This window comes from Papaver somniferum, unplaced genomic scaffold, assembly GCF_003573695.1.
Source record: "Papaver somniferum cultivar HN1 unplaced genomic scaffold, ASM357369v1 unplaced-scaffold_125, whole genome shotgun sequence".
NCBI classification, from domain to species: domain Eukaryota; kingdom Viridiplantae; phylum Streptophyta; class Magnoliopsida; order Ranunculales; family Papaveraceae; genus Papaver; species Papaver somniferum.
Window position 1 is genome coordinate 14,362,813 of NW_020621603.1, and position 18,239 is coordinate 14,381,051.

General features: G+C 36.5%; 3 protein-coding genes across 3 annotated transcripts; 2 read left to right on the top strand and 1 right to left on the bottom strand.

The window, feature by feature from the left end:
* The first annotated feature begins 1,921 nt into the window (after positions 1-1,921).
* LOC113331336 (desmoplakin-like) lies at positions 1,922-4,268 on the top strand. The gene is made up of 2 exons (XM_026578053.1): positions 1,922-3,482; positions 4,003-4,268. The coding sequence occupies exons 1-2, from the start codon at positions 1,922-1,924 to the stop codon at positions 4,266-4,268; spliced, it is 1,827 nt and encodes a 608-aa protein (XP_026433838.1).
* Positions 4,269-5,801: 1,533 nt separating this feature from the next.
* LOC113331337 (carbon catabolite repressor protein 4 homolog 1-like) lies at positions 5,802-7,164 on the bottom strand. The gene is made up of 4 exons (XM_026578054.1): positions 7,108-7,164; positions 6,178-6,264; positions 6,017-6,097; positions 5,802-5,936 (listed from the first exon to the last, which is right to left on the bottom strand). The coding sequence occupies exons 1-4, from the start codon at positions 7,141-7,143 to the stop codon at positions 5,802-5,804; spliced, it is 339 nt and encodes a 112-aa protein (XP_026433839.1). The 5' UTR covers positions 7,144-7,164.
* A 1,060-nt stretch (positions 7,165-8,224) lies between these two features.
* Positions 8,225-12,103, top strand: LOC113331436 (flagellar attachment zone protein 1-like). Its single transcript, XM_026578142.1, has 2 exons — positions 8,225-9,383; positions 11,496-12,103. Exons 1-2 carry the CDS (start codon positions 8,288-8,290, stop codon positions 11,660-11,662), a joined length of 1,263 nt encoding a protein of 420 aa, XP_026433927.1. The 5' UTR covers positions 8,225-8,287; the 3' UTR covers positions 11,663-12,103.
* Positions 12,104-18,239: the final 6,136 nt, after the last annotated feature.

The following is an 18,239-nucleotide window of genomic DNA, read 5'->3' on the forward strand; positions in this document are numbered from 1 at the left end:
TTTCTTCATCTTCCTCCTCTTCATCATTTGCTTCCTCTTCCTCCCCTCCATCATCATCGGTTCCTTTAAATTCTTCTTCATCTTCATCATTATTAGTTTCTTCCTCCACAATTTCATTTTCGTTGCCTTCACGGTTAGTTTCGACTCCGACCTCTTCTTGATCATTATGTTCCACTCCTTCTAGCTCAACTCCAGATTCAGCCACAGGTTGTTCCCTCAACTTAATTTCAAACTTATTCTTCATCTTCTTCTCATTCTTGTGGATACCTCTATTATTAACCCCTAAATGCTTGTCACCGCGAGGGGTGGGCGTATGATCAATCGGGGTTAAGTCATTTCCTCTTTTTTTCTTCCTACACAAGCATTACAATTGATTGATTTACTAAGGGTAAAACAAATAATATAGAAAACAAAAAATACAACAAAATGGTGAGCTTGCATAGTTACGGTTTGTAACCAATGAACAAAGACCAACCGTACCACTCACACAGTTGGTAAATAGTGAATCGAGACCAACCGTATCCACGATACGGTTGGTAACTGATGTATCGAGATCAACCGTAACTAAACTACGGTTGGTATGTTATCTTAGTTTTTAACCGTAAGTTTTCTTTGGCCAAATACTAACATACAGGATGTTCTACGGTTGGTAATGGATGTTGAGTTACAATTCGTAACTCAAATACGGTTGATAACATTGATGAAATTACAAACCGTAGAAACCAAATGAAAGTTACAGAACAATGTACGGTTCGTAACTCAACACACGAGACCAACAGTAAGCTACTTACGGTTGCAAAAAAAAACGTAACTGAACAATTTCTCATAAATTCAAGAACTTACGGTTGGTATTTCAGTTATTACGAACCGTATCATCAACAAAAACCATAGTTACGATTGAAATTGGAGTAATTATCAACCGTAACTCACATGCAACACACAAATTTCAGTTTCAATTTCGATCCAAAACCCTAATTTTGTATACAAAACTAACTTAAATCAAACAATAGACTAAACCCTAACTGGGTTTTTCGAAACATACCTCAAATAAGTCATTGTGCTTGATTTTGACGGTTGAGGAGTTTCAAATTGATGTTCTTGACCTAATGGAGGATTTGGTTCATTAGAACGACTACAATCTTCGCCAACCTTCTTCTTCGGCATCTCTAATATAGTTTCCAATCAACGATTGTCAATTTTTCAAATCGCCGATTAATCGAATAGGACGATGAAAAATCAGTTTTAATGGTGGAGAGGAGGAGAAGAGAAGAAGTAAAGTTGAAAAAAAACTGTTTTGATTTTCAGATTCAATTGGGTTAATAATGGGGAAGGATAATTCAGTCTTTTCAACCAAAAAAGTAAGGGTAAATTAGTCCATTTGAGGTGAAAAGGGTAATCTAGTCAATTAACAACCCCTATAGGACATCCCCTAACCAATAATAGGGATATTGCTATCACCCTTACCGCCCCTCCAATAGAACCACCCGCCCCTTTAACAAGATTGTTTTAAAAGCTGCATCTTGGTAAATGAGTTTTGGCATTGCACCCAAAGTGGCATTCTTTGTTTCCACCAGCCTAAAGTTACTTCAATAATCTCTTTCACGAATATAGCAGTCCTTGACTGATAAAAATGACTCCTTTTTTACCCTCACATAACTGCACTAAAGCAACAGAGCTATACAGGGGTATATTGGCAAAGAACCAACTCTTCTCATCAGTCTGTTAAAATAGTTCCGTCTTTCATGCCTCTTCTTCTTACTCTCTCCATCCTTTTGCAAATGAGAAATATTCAGTTCAGAGTTCATCATCTTTTAAGTACTGAGTAAGTCTTTTTCCTTCCATTAGTTTTTGCAAAGTTCTTGTTTTCTTTCTTTTGTACCCTGCCTTTTGTTTGTTTTGTATACCCCTGAGGAACACAACAATGGGTAGAAGTAGTGAAAAAACTAGGGCAAAAAAAGGTATAAGTAGCGAGGTAACAAGGGAAACGAAAGCAACTGAACACCAAAATCATGAGCTTAAGAAGGAAACAAAAGAAGATCCCAATGTAAAAGTCTGCAAGAGGAAAAGATATACAGAGGTTTTGATAAAAGAGCAAAGGGATAAATGTCAAAATTGTGTTCAACTCAACTGGGAAATTGATGGTTTGAAGTACGAGATTGAACGTTTAGAAAAGGAGTTTTTGGAATTGGAGGTCCGGGGAGACTTAGTTAAGGTGAGGTGTAATCAGTTGAAAGCTAAGATTCTAGAGAAGGAGACAAGCCAAAGAGAAAAGGCTTTGGAGAAGGAATGTGCCCAACTGAATAAAGAGGTTAAGGATTTGAAGTTGGGGCGGAAAAGAGATGCTGTTGAAATTGAAGATCTCAAAGTGAAGTGTACGGAAATGGGGATTCAAGAAACCGTCTTGTTGAATCATGAAATTGAGCTGGGAAAGAAATTGGAAGCTTATAAAACCAAGTGCCAAGATTTGTCTGCAGAGCTGGAAAGGAAGGAAATGGAATTGGAGAACCAGCTGGTTGTAGTAGCCAATGGTTTTGATCAAGAGCTTGAAAGCTATAGGACCAGATGCATTAGAATGGAAGAGAAGATCAAGGGGTTAACAGAAGAAGGAATTGTTGTTTTTGACAGGGAGATGAGTGCGCAGGAAAGAATTTGTCACTTGGAGGAGGTAATTAAGAAGATGGAAACTAACGAAAGAGAGAGGCTTGCAGAGTTGGAAGCTTATAATTTCAAGTGTCAAGGTTTGTCTGCAGAGCTCGAACAGAAGGAAATTGAATTGGAGAACCTACGGGCAGTAAACGGGGGTCTTGATCGTGAGCACGAAGACAACATGACTAAATGCATTGGAATGGAGGAGCAAATTAAGGGTTTAATAGAAGAAGGAAATATTATGTCTCAGAGGGAGAAGAGTGCGCAGGAAAGAATTTGTCACTTGGAAGAGGCAATTAAGAAGATGGAAACTAACGAAAGAGAGAGGCTTGCAGAGTTGGAAGCTTATAATTTCAAGTGTCAAGGTTTGTCTGCAGAGCTCGAACAGAAGGAAATGGAATTGGAGAACCTACGGGCAGTAAACGGTGGTCTCAGTCGTGAGCGCGTGGACTACATGACTAAATGCATTGGAATGGAGGAGCAAATTAAGGGTTTAATAGAAGAAGGAAATGTTATGTCTTGGAGGGAAAAGAGTGCAGGGGAAAGAATCTGTCACTTGGAGGAGGTAGTTAAGAAAATGGAAACGGATGAAAGAGAGAGGTTAGCGGAATTGGAGACAAGGCTTTTAAAAGTGGAAGAAGAAAATGCAACATTGAGAGCCTTGCAAAATGTAGTTTCTTGTGAAAGAACTTGCAGGGATATGGATGGCAGGGTCTATGCAGCTAATGAGGCGCACTTGACAAGAACTGAACCGAGTCCAAATTCAACTTTTACACTTGCCAGCTGCATACCTTCTTCTTCACTGCAAGTAAATGTCGATGGTGTAACCGCCTCAGGTATCATTCATATCCTTTTTATTTAGTGCTTTATTTGTTTGTCTTTTTATGTCCATTGTTTCTCTTTGTGTTCATGTTGATGCATATAATGGTTGGATATTTTAGCTAGTAATTGCCTTCATACCAGTCATACCCTGCTGCTAGAGTTGGTAGTAACTTGAAGATTAATTGCAATATGGGATTCTAGGACAGACGATTATACATGAATTCCAAAACATTCCTATCTTGTCTTCAGCTTCTAGACTCATGGGTTTAACCAATTCAGAAGACCATCCACTTTGAATTACACATGAATTATTACTTTTCCAGATCCTGAACCCTTGAAGTATCGAATTCTCTTACTAAAACATTCACATAATGGCCATTAAATTTTAACCCATGCGCGGTTTACATCCCAATATGAGAATATGTATTTCTCAACAATTTTATGGTGTCTAATAGTAAAGTATTTAGCCCATTGGGAACATTCCAAATTTACATTTCAGTTTCTATCTTCTAATTTGGATTTTTTTTTTTGCAGACTTAGCCCATGCAAACAGTCAGTGCAAGTCTGCAGCAGGTGCCAAGGATTACTTTGCAAGTGCAGTTGGACGCCAAGGCCAAGTAGGTTTTGAGACACAAGGGAGACTAACTAGATTTCGCAAGTGCAGTGGGATACCATCAAGTGAAAATCTAGCTTTGGTCAGACAAGAAGATGGTGCAAGGCCGTCAACTCCTCTTGAGATTGTTGAGATCGACAGTGAGGAAGAAACCGTGGATATCAGCGACAATGAGGAAGAAAATTAAGGAGACAAGCCCTCCCACAAAAAATCTCTACTTGCTGGCATAATTTTTGTGTAACTTGTTTTTGTAGTTCTTGAGTACTGTAGTTACACGTAAAACTTTTGGAACCATTCTAAAGCAAAAGTGAAGTAGAAGAAAGAAAACGAAAAGACTCAAGCTAAGACCACAAAATAATTTGGTTTTCAAATTTGGATGAGAGAGGCTCATCTCAGTAAACTGTGCCCTTACTTTGTGATTTTGACCAAACGAAGATTTTAAGGGATAACAGCTACCTACGATGTGACTATTTTGGCTGTCACTCACGGATCTGGCTGGCCTAGGCTTAATGATTCCTATTCGTTGGAGCTGCATTGGATTTTTGTTTTCCACCAAGTTATTAATCTTGTTTCACAAATATAACAGTAATTACACTGACTTTCCTTCTTATCCTCCCCATGACATCACAAAAGCCAAAGGGGTATAGATGTAATAAAAAAACATAGTTCTGCTCAAGTGCTCAGTGCCTCAGTCTGTAAGAGTAGACTAGACTAGAAAAACCCCTTTTTTTTCTTTCGTTCTTTTCACAAGGTTTCATCTCTGTTTAGCTACTATAATTTTTTTCCCTTCCTTCCATATTATCACTCTGTTTTTGCTAGGAGTACTACTTATTTATTTTGTAAAGGAAAATTTCTTGTTTGGTCCTAGGCCCATATAGTTATTTATAGTAGGGTCCTACCTGAATTTTTTTTTATCCGGAGGTCCAAAATTAATTAAAACATGGAAATGTCCATAATGCCCATTACTACCAAACGTGTGTGTCTACACTGCTTACAAATTTGAGTACATATCTGGTACACTGCTTAAAAATTCGAGTACATATTTGCTACACTGCTTACAAATTTGAGTACATATCTGTCTTAGTACATATCTGTCGTACTGCTTACAAATCCGATTATATATCTGAATGCTTACAAATTCGAGTACATATTTGCTGCACTGCTTCCAGGTAGAGTACAAATCTGTAAGAATCAATGATAAATAAATTAGAATTAACGATACATATCTGTCGTACTGCTTACAAATCCGATTATATATCTGAATGCTTACAAATTCGAGTACATATTTGCTGCACTACAATATACGTTTTACATCACATATATTGTAGGATCATACCATTAATCTCTAGTATTTCTTTAATACAAAAGAGGTACAGTTTTGCATGATTGAACAGGGTGACATAACCACTAAAAAACTAACCAAAAAAATTAATGTCCATAAGAAGCTACTGAATATCTACAGCAAACCCTGAAAGTGATTATCAAGGATCGAGTGATACATAGAAAACTAGAGTAACATATTAGGATTCTTTGCACAAATGAAAATGTAACAGACAACATTTCAATTTTCTTACCACACAAAGAAGTTGCCGCTTTCCAGGAGTATCGGCTCCGTGGTTGCTAAATTTTGCTTCCAGAACCGCTATTAGCGCAACATTATCCGATACAAAATTGAATGGACAAATAGAATAATACAGGGAGTAAGATTCTGGGAAATAATCTAAGCACCAACTAACTGCATAAGAGACTCCCAAAGAAGAAAAATCACCTTAAGAAGTCGAGACAAAGCAGCTTTCTTCTGAGTGATTGGGACCACAGCATCTGTCAGTGACTGAGCAGCCTTGTTGAATTCGACCTACATACAAAAGTAAACTGTTTAACATGTGAACCAACAGAGTAACAATAAATTCAAAAGAAAGCCTGTCATCTCCAAACCTCGTATTTCTTCACATGGGAAAATCTGTCCCTTCGGAAAAATGTTGCACAACCATCGATAGCATAAGTCCCGGTGTAAACCTACAGTGAACAGATTCATTATCAGAAAACTGAATATTTGGAGTTTATGACCATTAAATCAAAAATGTCCGCAAGCAAACCTCTGTTGTCTTCTTCTTGTAGAGAGCTTGATAACCATGTTTGTCCAACTCAGGGGCGAAAAACTCATCAAAATGATCACTTTGAACCTGAAATAAGAAATGATTAGCTTTGTTGCAACTAAATCCTTAACTTAAGAATTGGCTATGTGGACATAATCTTGAATCCAAGCTAATACAACAATTTCATATCTAAATAACTAATATGAGACAAGAATAGTCTTTTTCTTATTTAGTATTCCAGTTCATTATACATGCACTGGAATACCATGAAAAGGAAAAACCAGAATGGCTTCTGTCAAAATTATTTGATGTAAGAGAGAAGTTTGTAACAGTACGTCATATATGTACTGCATATTCATGAACTAAAAAATCAATTGCATGTCAAGAAGAAGTGATGAATCCATGCATATAACTGAATCAAAGCACATACTTCAGTATTACACATACGTACTCATGGATCAAACCCAAAAACAATAGCAAAACTCAGAAATATAAACGAACCGAAACACATATTTCAGTATTACACATACTTACTCATGGATCGAACCCAAAAACAGTGGAAAACTTTTGAATATAACCGAATCAAAGCACATACTTCAGTATTACACATACGTACTCATGGATCGAACCCAAAAACAATGGAAAAACTCTGAATATAACCGAATCAAAGCACATATTTCAGTACTACACATACGTACTCATAGATCGAACCAAAAAAAATGGCAAAAATTTGAATATAACCGAATCATAAGAATTTTGTATCAGTACGTCGTATACGTACTGTCAATTCATACACAAAAGCAAACTGTATCAAACCTAAAAACATAATTGCATCATGAAAATCGATTTGATCTTCATAATACAATCGGAAAAAAAATCAAATGAAGAAAAACGAACAAAATAATCAAAAAAGATGATTAAAAAACATACCCGGAAACACAAACAAATCTTCTCGTCGTAAATCATAACGATGCATCATCATCATCATCATCATCTTCTTCTTCTTCTTAATAAATTGAGTTTCTGTCAGTACGAGATATACGTACTGTTGCTTCATATACAAAAACAAACTGAAACACATCTAAAACCAACAAAATGGAAGTGGTATAAGTAAATCTAACTTAAGTGATGAATCCATGAGTAAAACAAAATCAAAAGCCGATCTAAAACCTAATAAATTAATAAAAAACTGTAAATCATCAAAATCAGTTGGGAATACATCTATAACGATTGCTAAAAAGTGATGAAAATATAACTAATAACAAAATTGATTCAGCAGTTTTCAGTACGACATATATGTACTGCTGAATCATACAAATTAAGTGATGAATCCATGAGTAAAACAAAACCAAAGCCGATCTAAAACACTAATAAATTAATAAAAAAACTGTAAATCATCAAAATCAGTTGGGAATACATCTATAACGATTACCAAAAAGGAAAAAAAATATAAAACATCATGAAAATCGATTTGATTGTCATGATTCGGTCAAAAAAACAAATCAAAAAAAAAAGAAAACTAACAAAGAATCAAATAAGATGATTAGAAAACATACCTGGAACAAACAATCTTCAAAAACGATGTCGGGATTTTGAAGCTGCATCGAGAAGAAAGAGAGAAAAAAATGGATCTGAAAAAATGAGCGAGTAGAAATATGAAACTGGTTATAAACCTCATAGAGAAGGGGTATTTCGGTGATTTTAAAAATGCACAGAAAGGTCTCGCACGTGTATGGACCAGGGACTAAAAATTTGGGTCCAATTTTATTGTTTTCTTTTTATTATAGATCTGGCTTTAGTGGGTGGACCTGCCACTAACTAAGAACACCATAATAGTACCTATAGTTAATTCCTACTTCTGTAAAAGGGTACCCTGAGAAACAACTAGTACTAGTTAAGAAATGGGTACAAGTGAGATATCAAGGGAAGAAATGGAAACTGAACATTGGAGGTTGGCTTGTTTGGTTCGGAAACACCACAATAATGATCTGATGATGGAGTCTAGTCAAGTTAAGAGAAGGTTTCAGGAAGAGGGTTTTAAGGAAGGAGTAGAGATTTCACAAAAACATGATGATCCCAATGTAACAGGAGGAAAAAATGTGCAGACACCATGGAAATGGAAAATCATCATTGGAGGTTGGCTTGTTTGGTTCTGAAACACCATAATCATGAGCTGATGATGGAGTGTAGTCAACTTAAGGAAAAGTATGAGGAGGGTTTCAAGGGAGGAATAGAAATTTCAAGAAAAGATGATGATCCTAGTGTAATAATCTACAAGAGGAAAAAATGTACAGACGTTTTGGAGGATTATCAAAGGGGCAAATGTCAAAAATGTGCTGAACTCAACCGGGAAATCGATGATTTGAAGTTGATGAAGAAAAGAGATGCTGTTGAGATTGAAGATCTGAGGATTAATTGCATGGAAATGGACATTGAAGTAACCACCTTGTCGAGTCATGAAATCGACTTGGAAAAAGAATTAGAAGCTTATAAAATCAAGTGTCAAAGTTTGTCCGCGGAGCTACAACGGAAGGGAACGGAACTGGAGAACCTAGCAGTAATAAACGGTGGTCTTGATCGTCAGTGTGAAGAGTACAGCACCAAGTGTATTGGAATGGAAGAGAAAATCAAAGGGTTAATAGAAGAAGAAATTGTCATGTCTGGAATTGTTATGTCCGAAAGGGAGAGGAATGCAAGGGAAAGAATTTGTCACTTGGAGGAGGTAATTAAGAATATGGAAACTATCGAAAGAGGGAGGTTTGCAGAGTTGGAAGCTTATAGAATCAAATGTCAAGGTTTGTCTGCAGAGCTCGAACGGAAGGGACTGGAATTGGAGAACCTAAGGGTAGTAAATGGTAGTCTTGATCGTGAGCGCGAAAAATACATGACTAGATGTATTGGAATAGAAGAGCAAATCAAGGGGTTAACAGAAGAAGGAATTGTTATGTCTCAAAGGGAGAAGAGTGCAAGGGAAAGAATCTGTCACTTGGAGGAGAGGTTTGCGGAGCTGGAGATGCTGCTTTTGGAAATGCAAGAAGAAAATGAAGTTTCTTCTGAAAGAACTTGCGGGGATATGGATGGCAGAGACAATACAGCTGATGAGGCACACTTCACTAGAACTGAAACTAGTCCAGATTCTACTTTTACACCCACTTGCAAACCTTCTTCGCGGCAAGTAAATTCCGCTGGTGTGCACGTCTCAGGAGGTATCATTCATATCCTTGTTATCTAGTGTTTTATTTGTTTGCCTTTTGTTAGTGTGGCTCTCGCGCTATGTCCATTGTTTCTCTTTGTGTTCATGTGAGTGCATACCGAGGTTAGTTGTTTTACATTGCTTCGTCTGTCATGGCATTTATATAGAGCCGATTGTCATACAGGGCATACCCTGATGTTAATGTGGTAGTAGACAAACCTTGACATTTGATTTTATAAGCTTCCAATTCTCTTGCCAATGCAATTTCATGATTCAACAAGAGGGTTTGTCACTTTGAGGAGGTAACTAAGAAGATGGAAACAAACGAAAGAGAGAGGTAGCCGAGTTGGAAGCAATAAAATCAAGTGTCAAGGTTTGTCTGCAGAGCTCGAACGGTTTGTCTTCATTTTCCTGTATATGATAGCAGTTAGAGTTAACTAAGGTTTCTATATTTCATGAATTGTACAAGGTTGCTGAATAGGTCACATCTGATTGATATTTGCACTATGCTAAGATAAGTTTCATTACACCATTAATAGAAAAAGAAGGAAAAAAATCTACTATTACAAATTGAATGACGATGAGTTTAAGCGACATTGTTTAAGCTTCTTGAGTAGTTTGAAAAACAAAGAAATTAGACTTTTAAAGAGAGAAAGTTTCAATCTGTAAGTAATGACTAAGAATTTCTTTCTTTCTCTAAAGCTCTTAATTGTCAAGCAAAAATGAAGATTTATGGTTCTGTATACAAGTAGTACAGTATCAAATTAGAGAAACCAAACCACTTGCAATCATTTCTCAAGTCTGATCCTCAAGGCTAGTAGGACTGGTGGGCAAGAGTGTAGCTAGTGCATCAGTAACACTACTCTTAGGTCTATTTTCAACTTATGAAAGAAGAAACTAACTGTGTCCTGTAAAGTTAATAACCTCTCATTTAACACTACCAATACAAGTAAGGCTGCCACCAGAATTTGATTTCCACACCCAAAATTAACTCTGTTTAGATTCATTTAAGTGGCCATTTTATAGCTGTTCTGTGTATTATGCTGTCTATCATGAGAATGTTTTAGATAGTTAATTATGCATTGAATATTTGCTGAGGAGTTATTTTTTTTTCTAATCAAGTTCTGCAGTGCATCTTGATATCCATATGAACCAAAGGACTACTGCAGCTTTCACCTGCTTTAATACGTTGTTAATTGGTTGAGACACCAAGAGTTTTTTAGGTTGTTTGATGTTATTGCACCTTTGCTAATTATGACATGGTTCATATTAGATGATATCTATAAAGTACTGCCAAGTTAGCTTCAAAACCATTTTTAAGATTCGTAATAGAGAATAAAAAATCAATATTACCTCAGGATCACATTAGTTGCTCATGCTAGATCTTATAGACTTGAAATAACATTAACTTATTAATTAACTGAGTAGCATTAACTGATACTGAAATTACAAGGTAACCTTTGAAACTCTGGTTTCAAAAGCAATCTATGTGTCTTTACAATGAATGCCTCTTCTGTTAGATGATTCTCGTCCAAGTGTTTACAGGATCCGAGCAAAATCTAGTAGTAACACCACCTTCACTTTTACGACAAGTTTTTCTTAGCAAACTCTTTAACATAATGAGTTGCACCAGCAGGAAGCAGTACATAGTCCACTGTAGTATTACAATTTGTTGTTCATCAAAATCCAGAATGAAGTTTAATTTGTTGTTCAGGCAAAAATAATAAGTATTTTTCTGGTGCAGAGAAAGCATCATACATCCATACAAGATTCCAGTGGTAATCATAGATATCTATTAGTACTTTAAAAATACACAAGTTATGCTTAAAAGAAACCCAGTGAATCTTAATGCTGCTATTCTATGAGCATTCCAGCAGAGAGACAAATCCTAGGTACACAGGACCATTAAGCTTATGGAATATATATGAAGCAGAAGATGCACAAGAAGTGAAAGAAACAACATATGTAGTGGTTAATATAGCATGATTCTTGAGTATTTTATTCTTGGTTAATATAGCACAGGAAGTTACATTTTCCGTTTCAGTTTCTAATTTTCGGGTTTTTATGTTTTTGTATATCACCAACCACATATCATCAGATATTTACATTGTTGATTTTCTTGCAGACTCTCCTCATGCCAACAATCAAAGGGTGGCAGAGAATGCATTGGGACACCAAGTAAGTTTTAAGACAGAAGGTACACTAACTAGGTTCGGCAAGTGCAGTGGAACGCCGTCTAGTGAAAATCTAGCTTTGCAGCCCAAACAAGATGGCGCAAGGCCATCTACATGAGATGGTCGATGTCAGCGACGGTGGGGGAGATAATGAAGGAGATTACTCTGAAACATACTTATAGTTCGATGCAGCAAATCAGAGATTTTGCAATTTCTGCAACTTATTTTGGAAGATCACATGACTTGAATTTTCAAGTAGTTGCTGCTGTAATTGTGGTTTAAGATCTCATAAAGGAAGTATATTTCTCCTCGCTTATTAAAGCGCGGGAATCTCTTTACATATCGGCCGATGAACATTTGAAAACCTGGTACTGATTCAAGACTACTCTACAGCAGTGTTCAATGCATTGGTCCAGTTACTCCACATAAGATACTAAAAATTACATGTAATTTTTTTTAACCTTATTCAAATGCCACCAAATGTGTGTGAACTGAGTCAGATATAGAAAAAATGGAAGCGTGAAAGATAGAGTAGCAGTGAAAATCATCGAAGAGGTTTCTTTTTGGGGGTATTTCAAAAGCTGAGTTTTTTTTAATTTAGACTATCAAAAGATTCATGAATTAAGCTCATCTGAGACATTATTTCTCTTATAATTCTAACTCTTAGCATGTCCTTGCTTGAAATTTTCAACTACTTAGATTGAAAGCTAAAGTGTTTGTGCACCTCTCTAGTTAATCTTCATTACTGCATGATGAGGATGCCAGAGTCTGTGCAGCTAATAAGGTGCACTTGACAAGAACTGAAACACGTCCAAATACTACTATTACACCTGCAAGTTACAAACCTTCTTCTTCACTGCAAGTAAATTCCGATGGTGTGCACGACTCAGGTATCATTCGCATCCTTTTCATTTAGTGCTTCATTTGTTTGACCTTTGTTAGTGTAGCTTTCGTGCTATGTCCATTGTTTCTCTTTGTGTTCATGTAGATGCATATCATGGCTGGATATTTTACAGTGCCTTGTCTGTAATTGCATTTTTATAGAGCCGGCAGTCCATTTCTTTAACTAATAATCATACAGGGCATAGTACCCTGCTGTTAGAGTTGGTAGTAACTTGAAAATTAAATGCATGGGAATCTAGGACAGAGGATGGATAGTATGGTAGAGATTTCAAAGTGTCTATCTGAAGTTCTGAACTACCATGTTCAACTAAATTTTCAGCATTAAAGAAATTGAACTCAGACAAAACCATGGAATTTTCCTTTATAAGATAGCATTAGAGTCTGCTGTGATTTCTATATTTACATGAACTGCACGAGGTTGTCGAATTACCTTCACATCTAATTTATATTTGCACTAGAATTTGTTTAACACTGAGTTACTTCATCTAATGCTAATTCCCAAGAGAGTCATACAAAAGATCAGGAAATAGTAATTCTTTCCTTAACACTCTTAATATGTTCGGAGAAGGAAACCGGTAATGGGTATGGGCAGGGTTGGTGCAGGTCATATTAGACCATTCTGCTTCTAGAAAATCAATGCTGCATAATTTTTTGTCCTAGTTCCAATTCCAACTTTGTCTTCTTCATAAATAAACTGTCTCTTTTTGAATACTGCAGATGTTTGGTTCATGTCTAAATTGCTGTGTCTTGTCAATTTGTCTGATATGAATAGAAGTTCTAAGTGTGTGCTAAAGTCACAAGTGTTCTTAATGGGGGTTGTGGCATCACAATATATTCCTTGTACACAGATTGTTCTTAGCAGCTAAAACTCCATCTATACTCTTTTTTTTTTTTTTTGATCAATAACTCCATCTATACTCTGCTAAGAAGTAACCTATATTTTGCATGAAAAATTATTAAGAACATTTCATGAAAAGGTTGCAGCAACTGCTATTCTACTCTTACAGTAGTGGTCACTTAAAATCTCCAAAAAATGTTTTGAAGTCTGGTGAATCACATAATGTGATCACTGTAGAGTCACTGAGCTTCAAAAATATTTAAACTGATAAATTGATGCTCAATACTACACTTCATATGGAATCTTGATGAAGCAAATTTATAATTTTCGGCAGGGAAACTCCCTTATTGCACCAAAAGGTCCCAAGCATGCACATAATTCCCATTTTAGAGCCATCGATATTTTTTTCTCCAGGACCTGTCATTTGAGAGTTACCAGACCAGAAGAAATCTCCCGCAGATTGTGGTATGCAATTAGCATTACTATTTCCTGAAAGAGAAGAGATTATGATGAATGTAGTAATGGTTTCCAGTAGGAAACATTTTTAGCCCTTTGGAAACATTCCAAACATACATTTCCCGTTTCAGTTTGTATTTCTAATTTGGGATTTTTCTTGCAGACAACAGTCAGTGCAAGTCTGCAGAAGGTGGCAAGGATTACTTTGCAAGTGCATCTGGACACCAAGGGGCATTAACTATGTTTCGCAAGTGCAGTGGGACACCATCAAGTGAAAATCTAGCTTTGGTCAGACAAGGAGATGTTGCAAGGCCATCAACTACATCATGTAATCTTGAGATTGTCGAGATCAACAGCGAGGAAGAAATCGTGGATATCAGCGACAATGAGGAAGAAAATTAAGGAGACAAGCCCTCCCACCAAAAATCTCTACTTTTAGGAAATTTGGCTGGCATAATTTTTGTGCAACTTCTTTTTGTAGTTCTTGAGTAATGTATTTACACGTAAAACTTTTGAAACCATTCTAATGCAAAAGTGAAGAAGAAAAAAGAAAACGAAAGACGAAAAGACTCAAGCTAGACCACAAAATAATAGGCCGATACAAGACTTTTTAATAATAAATCCCTTGAGTAAATTGGTTTGCAATTATGGATGAGAGAGGCAGGCTTATCTCAGTAAACTGTGAAATATCAGCTTACTTTGCGTGTTTGACCAAATGAAGATATTAAGGGATAACATGCAGCTACCTAAGATGTGACTATTTGGCTGTCACTCACGGTTCTGGCTGGCCTAGGCTTAATGATTCCTATTCGCTGGAGCTGCATTGGGTTCTTGTTAAGTCATTAATCTTGTTTTCCAAATATAGCAGTAATTACAGTGACTTTCCTTTTTATCCTCCCCATGACATCACAAAAGCCAACCTAGAACAACGGCATATATGTAAAAAAAATATAGTTCTCCTCAAGTGCTCAGTGCCTCGGTCTGTAAGAGTAGACTAGACTAGAAAACCTGGCATTTTTAGGGGCGACCCAAAAGAAATTAGGGCGACACTAAAAGACAAAAAAAGGTCACCCAAACGTAATTCTAAGCTACTCCTTATCTCTAATTTTTCGAAATGGCCAATATGTCCTTATATAATCAGGAGCCTACACCATAATCGGTAGGTTAGAGGTGAATCGGTAGGTTAAATTGAAACTGTACCTACCGATTATAGTGTAGATACTTCGGCTAATAATCCCTTTTATAATCGGTAGGTTATCCAACATATATGACTACCGATTATAAGTTGCCCCAAAATGAATTTTTTTCTAAAATCCTTCATGTATTGAATTTTGAAACCTTGTATAATCAGAAGGGAATACAACTTAACAACCTACCGATTATAAGGAGTCCCAGATCGAACCCTTGCCATATTGCATAGGTTTTGAGTGTACACAGCCAGCCATAACCACTTGGTTCGTGTTTTGGATGCAGCGTTAATCGGGAGTTAAATATATTACAAAACCTACCGATTATAAGTTGCCCCAAAATGAGTTTTTTCTAAAATCCTTCATGTATTGAATTTTGAAACCTGCTCTAATCGGAAGGGAATACAACTTAACAACCTACCGATTATAAGGAGCCACAGATCGAACCCTTGCCATATTCCATAGGTTTTGAGTGTACACAGCCAGCCATAACCACTTGATTCGTTTTTTGAATGCAACGCTAATCGGGAGTTAAATATATTACAAAACCTACCGATTATAAGATGCCCCAAATTCAAATTTTGAAAGCTACCATAATCGATAGATATGCTAAATACAATACCTACCGATTATTGGTTTCTCCACATTTAACTTTCGTCAAATTAGCCGTTGGAGTTTTTGGGAAAAACAAAAAGAATCGTTGGACCCTAAACCTATATAAAGAAACTCATATCTATCACCCCAATTGCACCAAACTCTTTCCTCTCTTTAGTTTTAATTTTCATAACAAAAAACATGGATATTGCTTTTACCGAAGAAGAAGATTGTGCTATTTATAGAGCGTGGGTTGTGGTAACTGCTCATGATCGTGTTCACAAGCTCCACAAATCGGAATCCGAAGAGCAGATATGGAACCGTATCTTAATGGTATTTGATGCTTTAGATGGTAATCGAATTCGAAGATCATCCAATGACATTAAGATGAGAAAGAATGCGAACGATAAGGAGATTGACAAAGTTGAAGATGAGGAACGGTTGTTAGGAACGCTTTTCCTTGGTGGACGTATGAAAAACGAGTAAGTATCTCTGTAAATCCAACTCACATTAACAAAAGTTAGTACTAACTTGTTACTCATTCGTAATTTCAGAGAAATCTTGCGGATCGCCGGTATGTGGACCTATACGAGAAACAATTTGAACATGAAGGATGCTACAAAATCAAGAGGGACAATTTCTATGTTCACTGGAAGTTATGATCTGTTTTAATACTTTTATGGTCAATTAGGAGTATGGATTTATGTGCTTTTGACGAAATTGTAAGATTAAGGTCGTTTGAACTTTATGTAATGGATGTAATCGGAGTATTATTAATATAAAACTAGCCGATTATACGAAATTGGTAGATTATTTTGTTAAACAACCTACCGATTGTAATATTCGGTTATGTTATGAGTCAACTTTCTTTCCGATTATGGTGTTGTTTGGTTCCAGAAAACAGTTTTTTTACATAGAATAATCGAGAGGGTAATAAAAACTAAACCTACCGATTATTATTATTCGGAAGTCAAGGTGCACATTTACATTCCGATTGTGGTGTTGTTTGGTTCCAGGAAACAAATTTTTTTTGCATATAATAATCGATAGGGTAATAAAAACTAAACTTACCGATTATTACTATTCGGAAGTCAAGGTGCACATATACCTTCGATTATATAGGAGCCCCAAATTTCAAAAATCTAAGGATTTCTAATTTCTAAGGATTTCTTTCTAATTTCTATACTTTAACAGTCGGTAGTCTCTTGAGGATCTTGTTATTCCCGATAGTTATAGAAGCCAGATACGAGTTTGGCACATAAACGAACTTAATCGGTAGTGTAATCTAGTTAATAACCTTCCGATTAGGTATTTACAATCGGGTACAATATAGCTTCCGATTATGTAAGGGCATGAACGTATTCTCCGCGTTTTTGGACATCCCTTAACGTAGTGTATAGGTTGGGAATAAAAAAATCGCCCCTAATTCCTTTTGGGTCGCCCCTAAAAATGCCAGGCTACAAAACCCCCCCTTTTTTTTTCTTCCTTTCACAAGGCTCATTTCTGTTTGGCTACTGTAATTTTTTTCCCTTCCTTCCGTATTATCACTCTGTTTTTGCTAGGAGTACTATTTATTTTGTAAAAGGGTACTAAGAAATGGGTACAACAAGGGAAAAAATAGAAACTGAACACTGGAGGTTGGCTTGTTTGGTTCTGAAACACCACAATAATGATCTGATGATGGAGTCTAGTCAAGTTAAGAGAAGGTTTGAGGAGATGGGTTTCAAGGAAGGAGTAGAGATTTCACAAAAACATGATGATCCCAATGTAACAGTCTACAAGAGGAAAAAATGTGCAGACACCATGGAAATGGAAGATCATCATTGGAGATTGGCTTGTTTGGTTCTGAAACACCATAATCATGAGCTGATGATGGAGTGTAGTCAACTTAAGAAAAAGTATGAGGAGGGTTTCAAGGGAGGAAAAGAAATTTCAAGAAAAGATGATGATCCTAGTGTAATAATCTACAAGAGGAAAAAATGTACAGACGTTTTGGAAATTGATCAAAAAAGGGATAATAAATGTCAAGAATGTGTTAAACTCAACTGGGAAATTGATGAAGAAAAGAGATGCTGTTGAGATTGAAGATCTGAGGATAAATTGCATGGAAATGGACATTGAAGTAACCGTCTTGTCGAATCATGAAATTGACTTGGAAAAAGAATTAGAAGCTTATATAATCAAGTGTCAAGGTTTGTCTGCAGAGCTACAACGGAAGGGAATGGAATTGGAGAACCTAGCGGTGATAAAAGGCGGTCTTGATCGTCAGTGTCAAGAGTACAGGGCAAAATGCATTGTAATGGAAGAGAAAATCAAAGGGTTGATAGAAGAAGGAATTGTTATGTCTGAAAGGGAGACTAGTGCAAGAGAAAGAATTTGTCACTTGGAGGAGGTAATTAAGAAAATGGAAACTAACGAAAGAGGGAGGTTTGCAGAGTTGGAAGCTTATAGAATCAAATGCCAAGGTTTGTCTGCAGAGCTGGAACGGAAGGGGCTGGAATTGGAGAACCTAAGGGTAGTAAATGGTGGTCTTGATCGTGAGCGCGAAGACTACATGACTAAATGCATTGAAATGGAAGAGCAAATCAAGGGATTAACAACAGTTGTTATGTCTCAAAGGGAGAAGAGTGCAGGGGGAAGAATCTGTCGCTTGGAGACGCTGCTTTCGAAAATGCAAGAAGAAAATGAAGTTTCTTGTGAAAGAACTTGCGGGGATA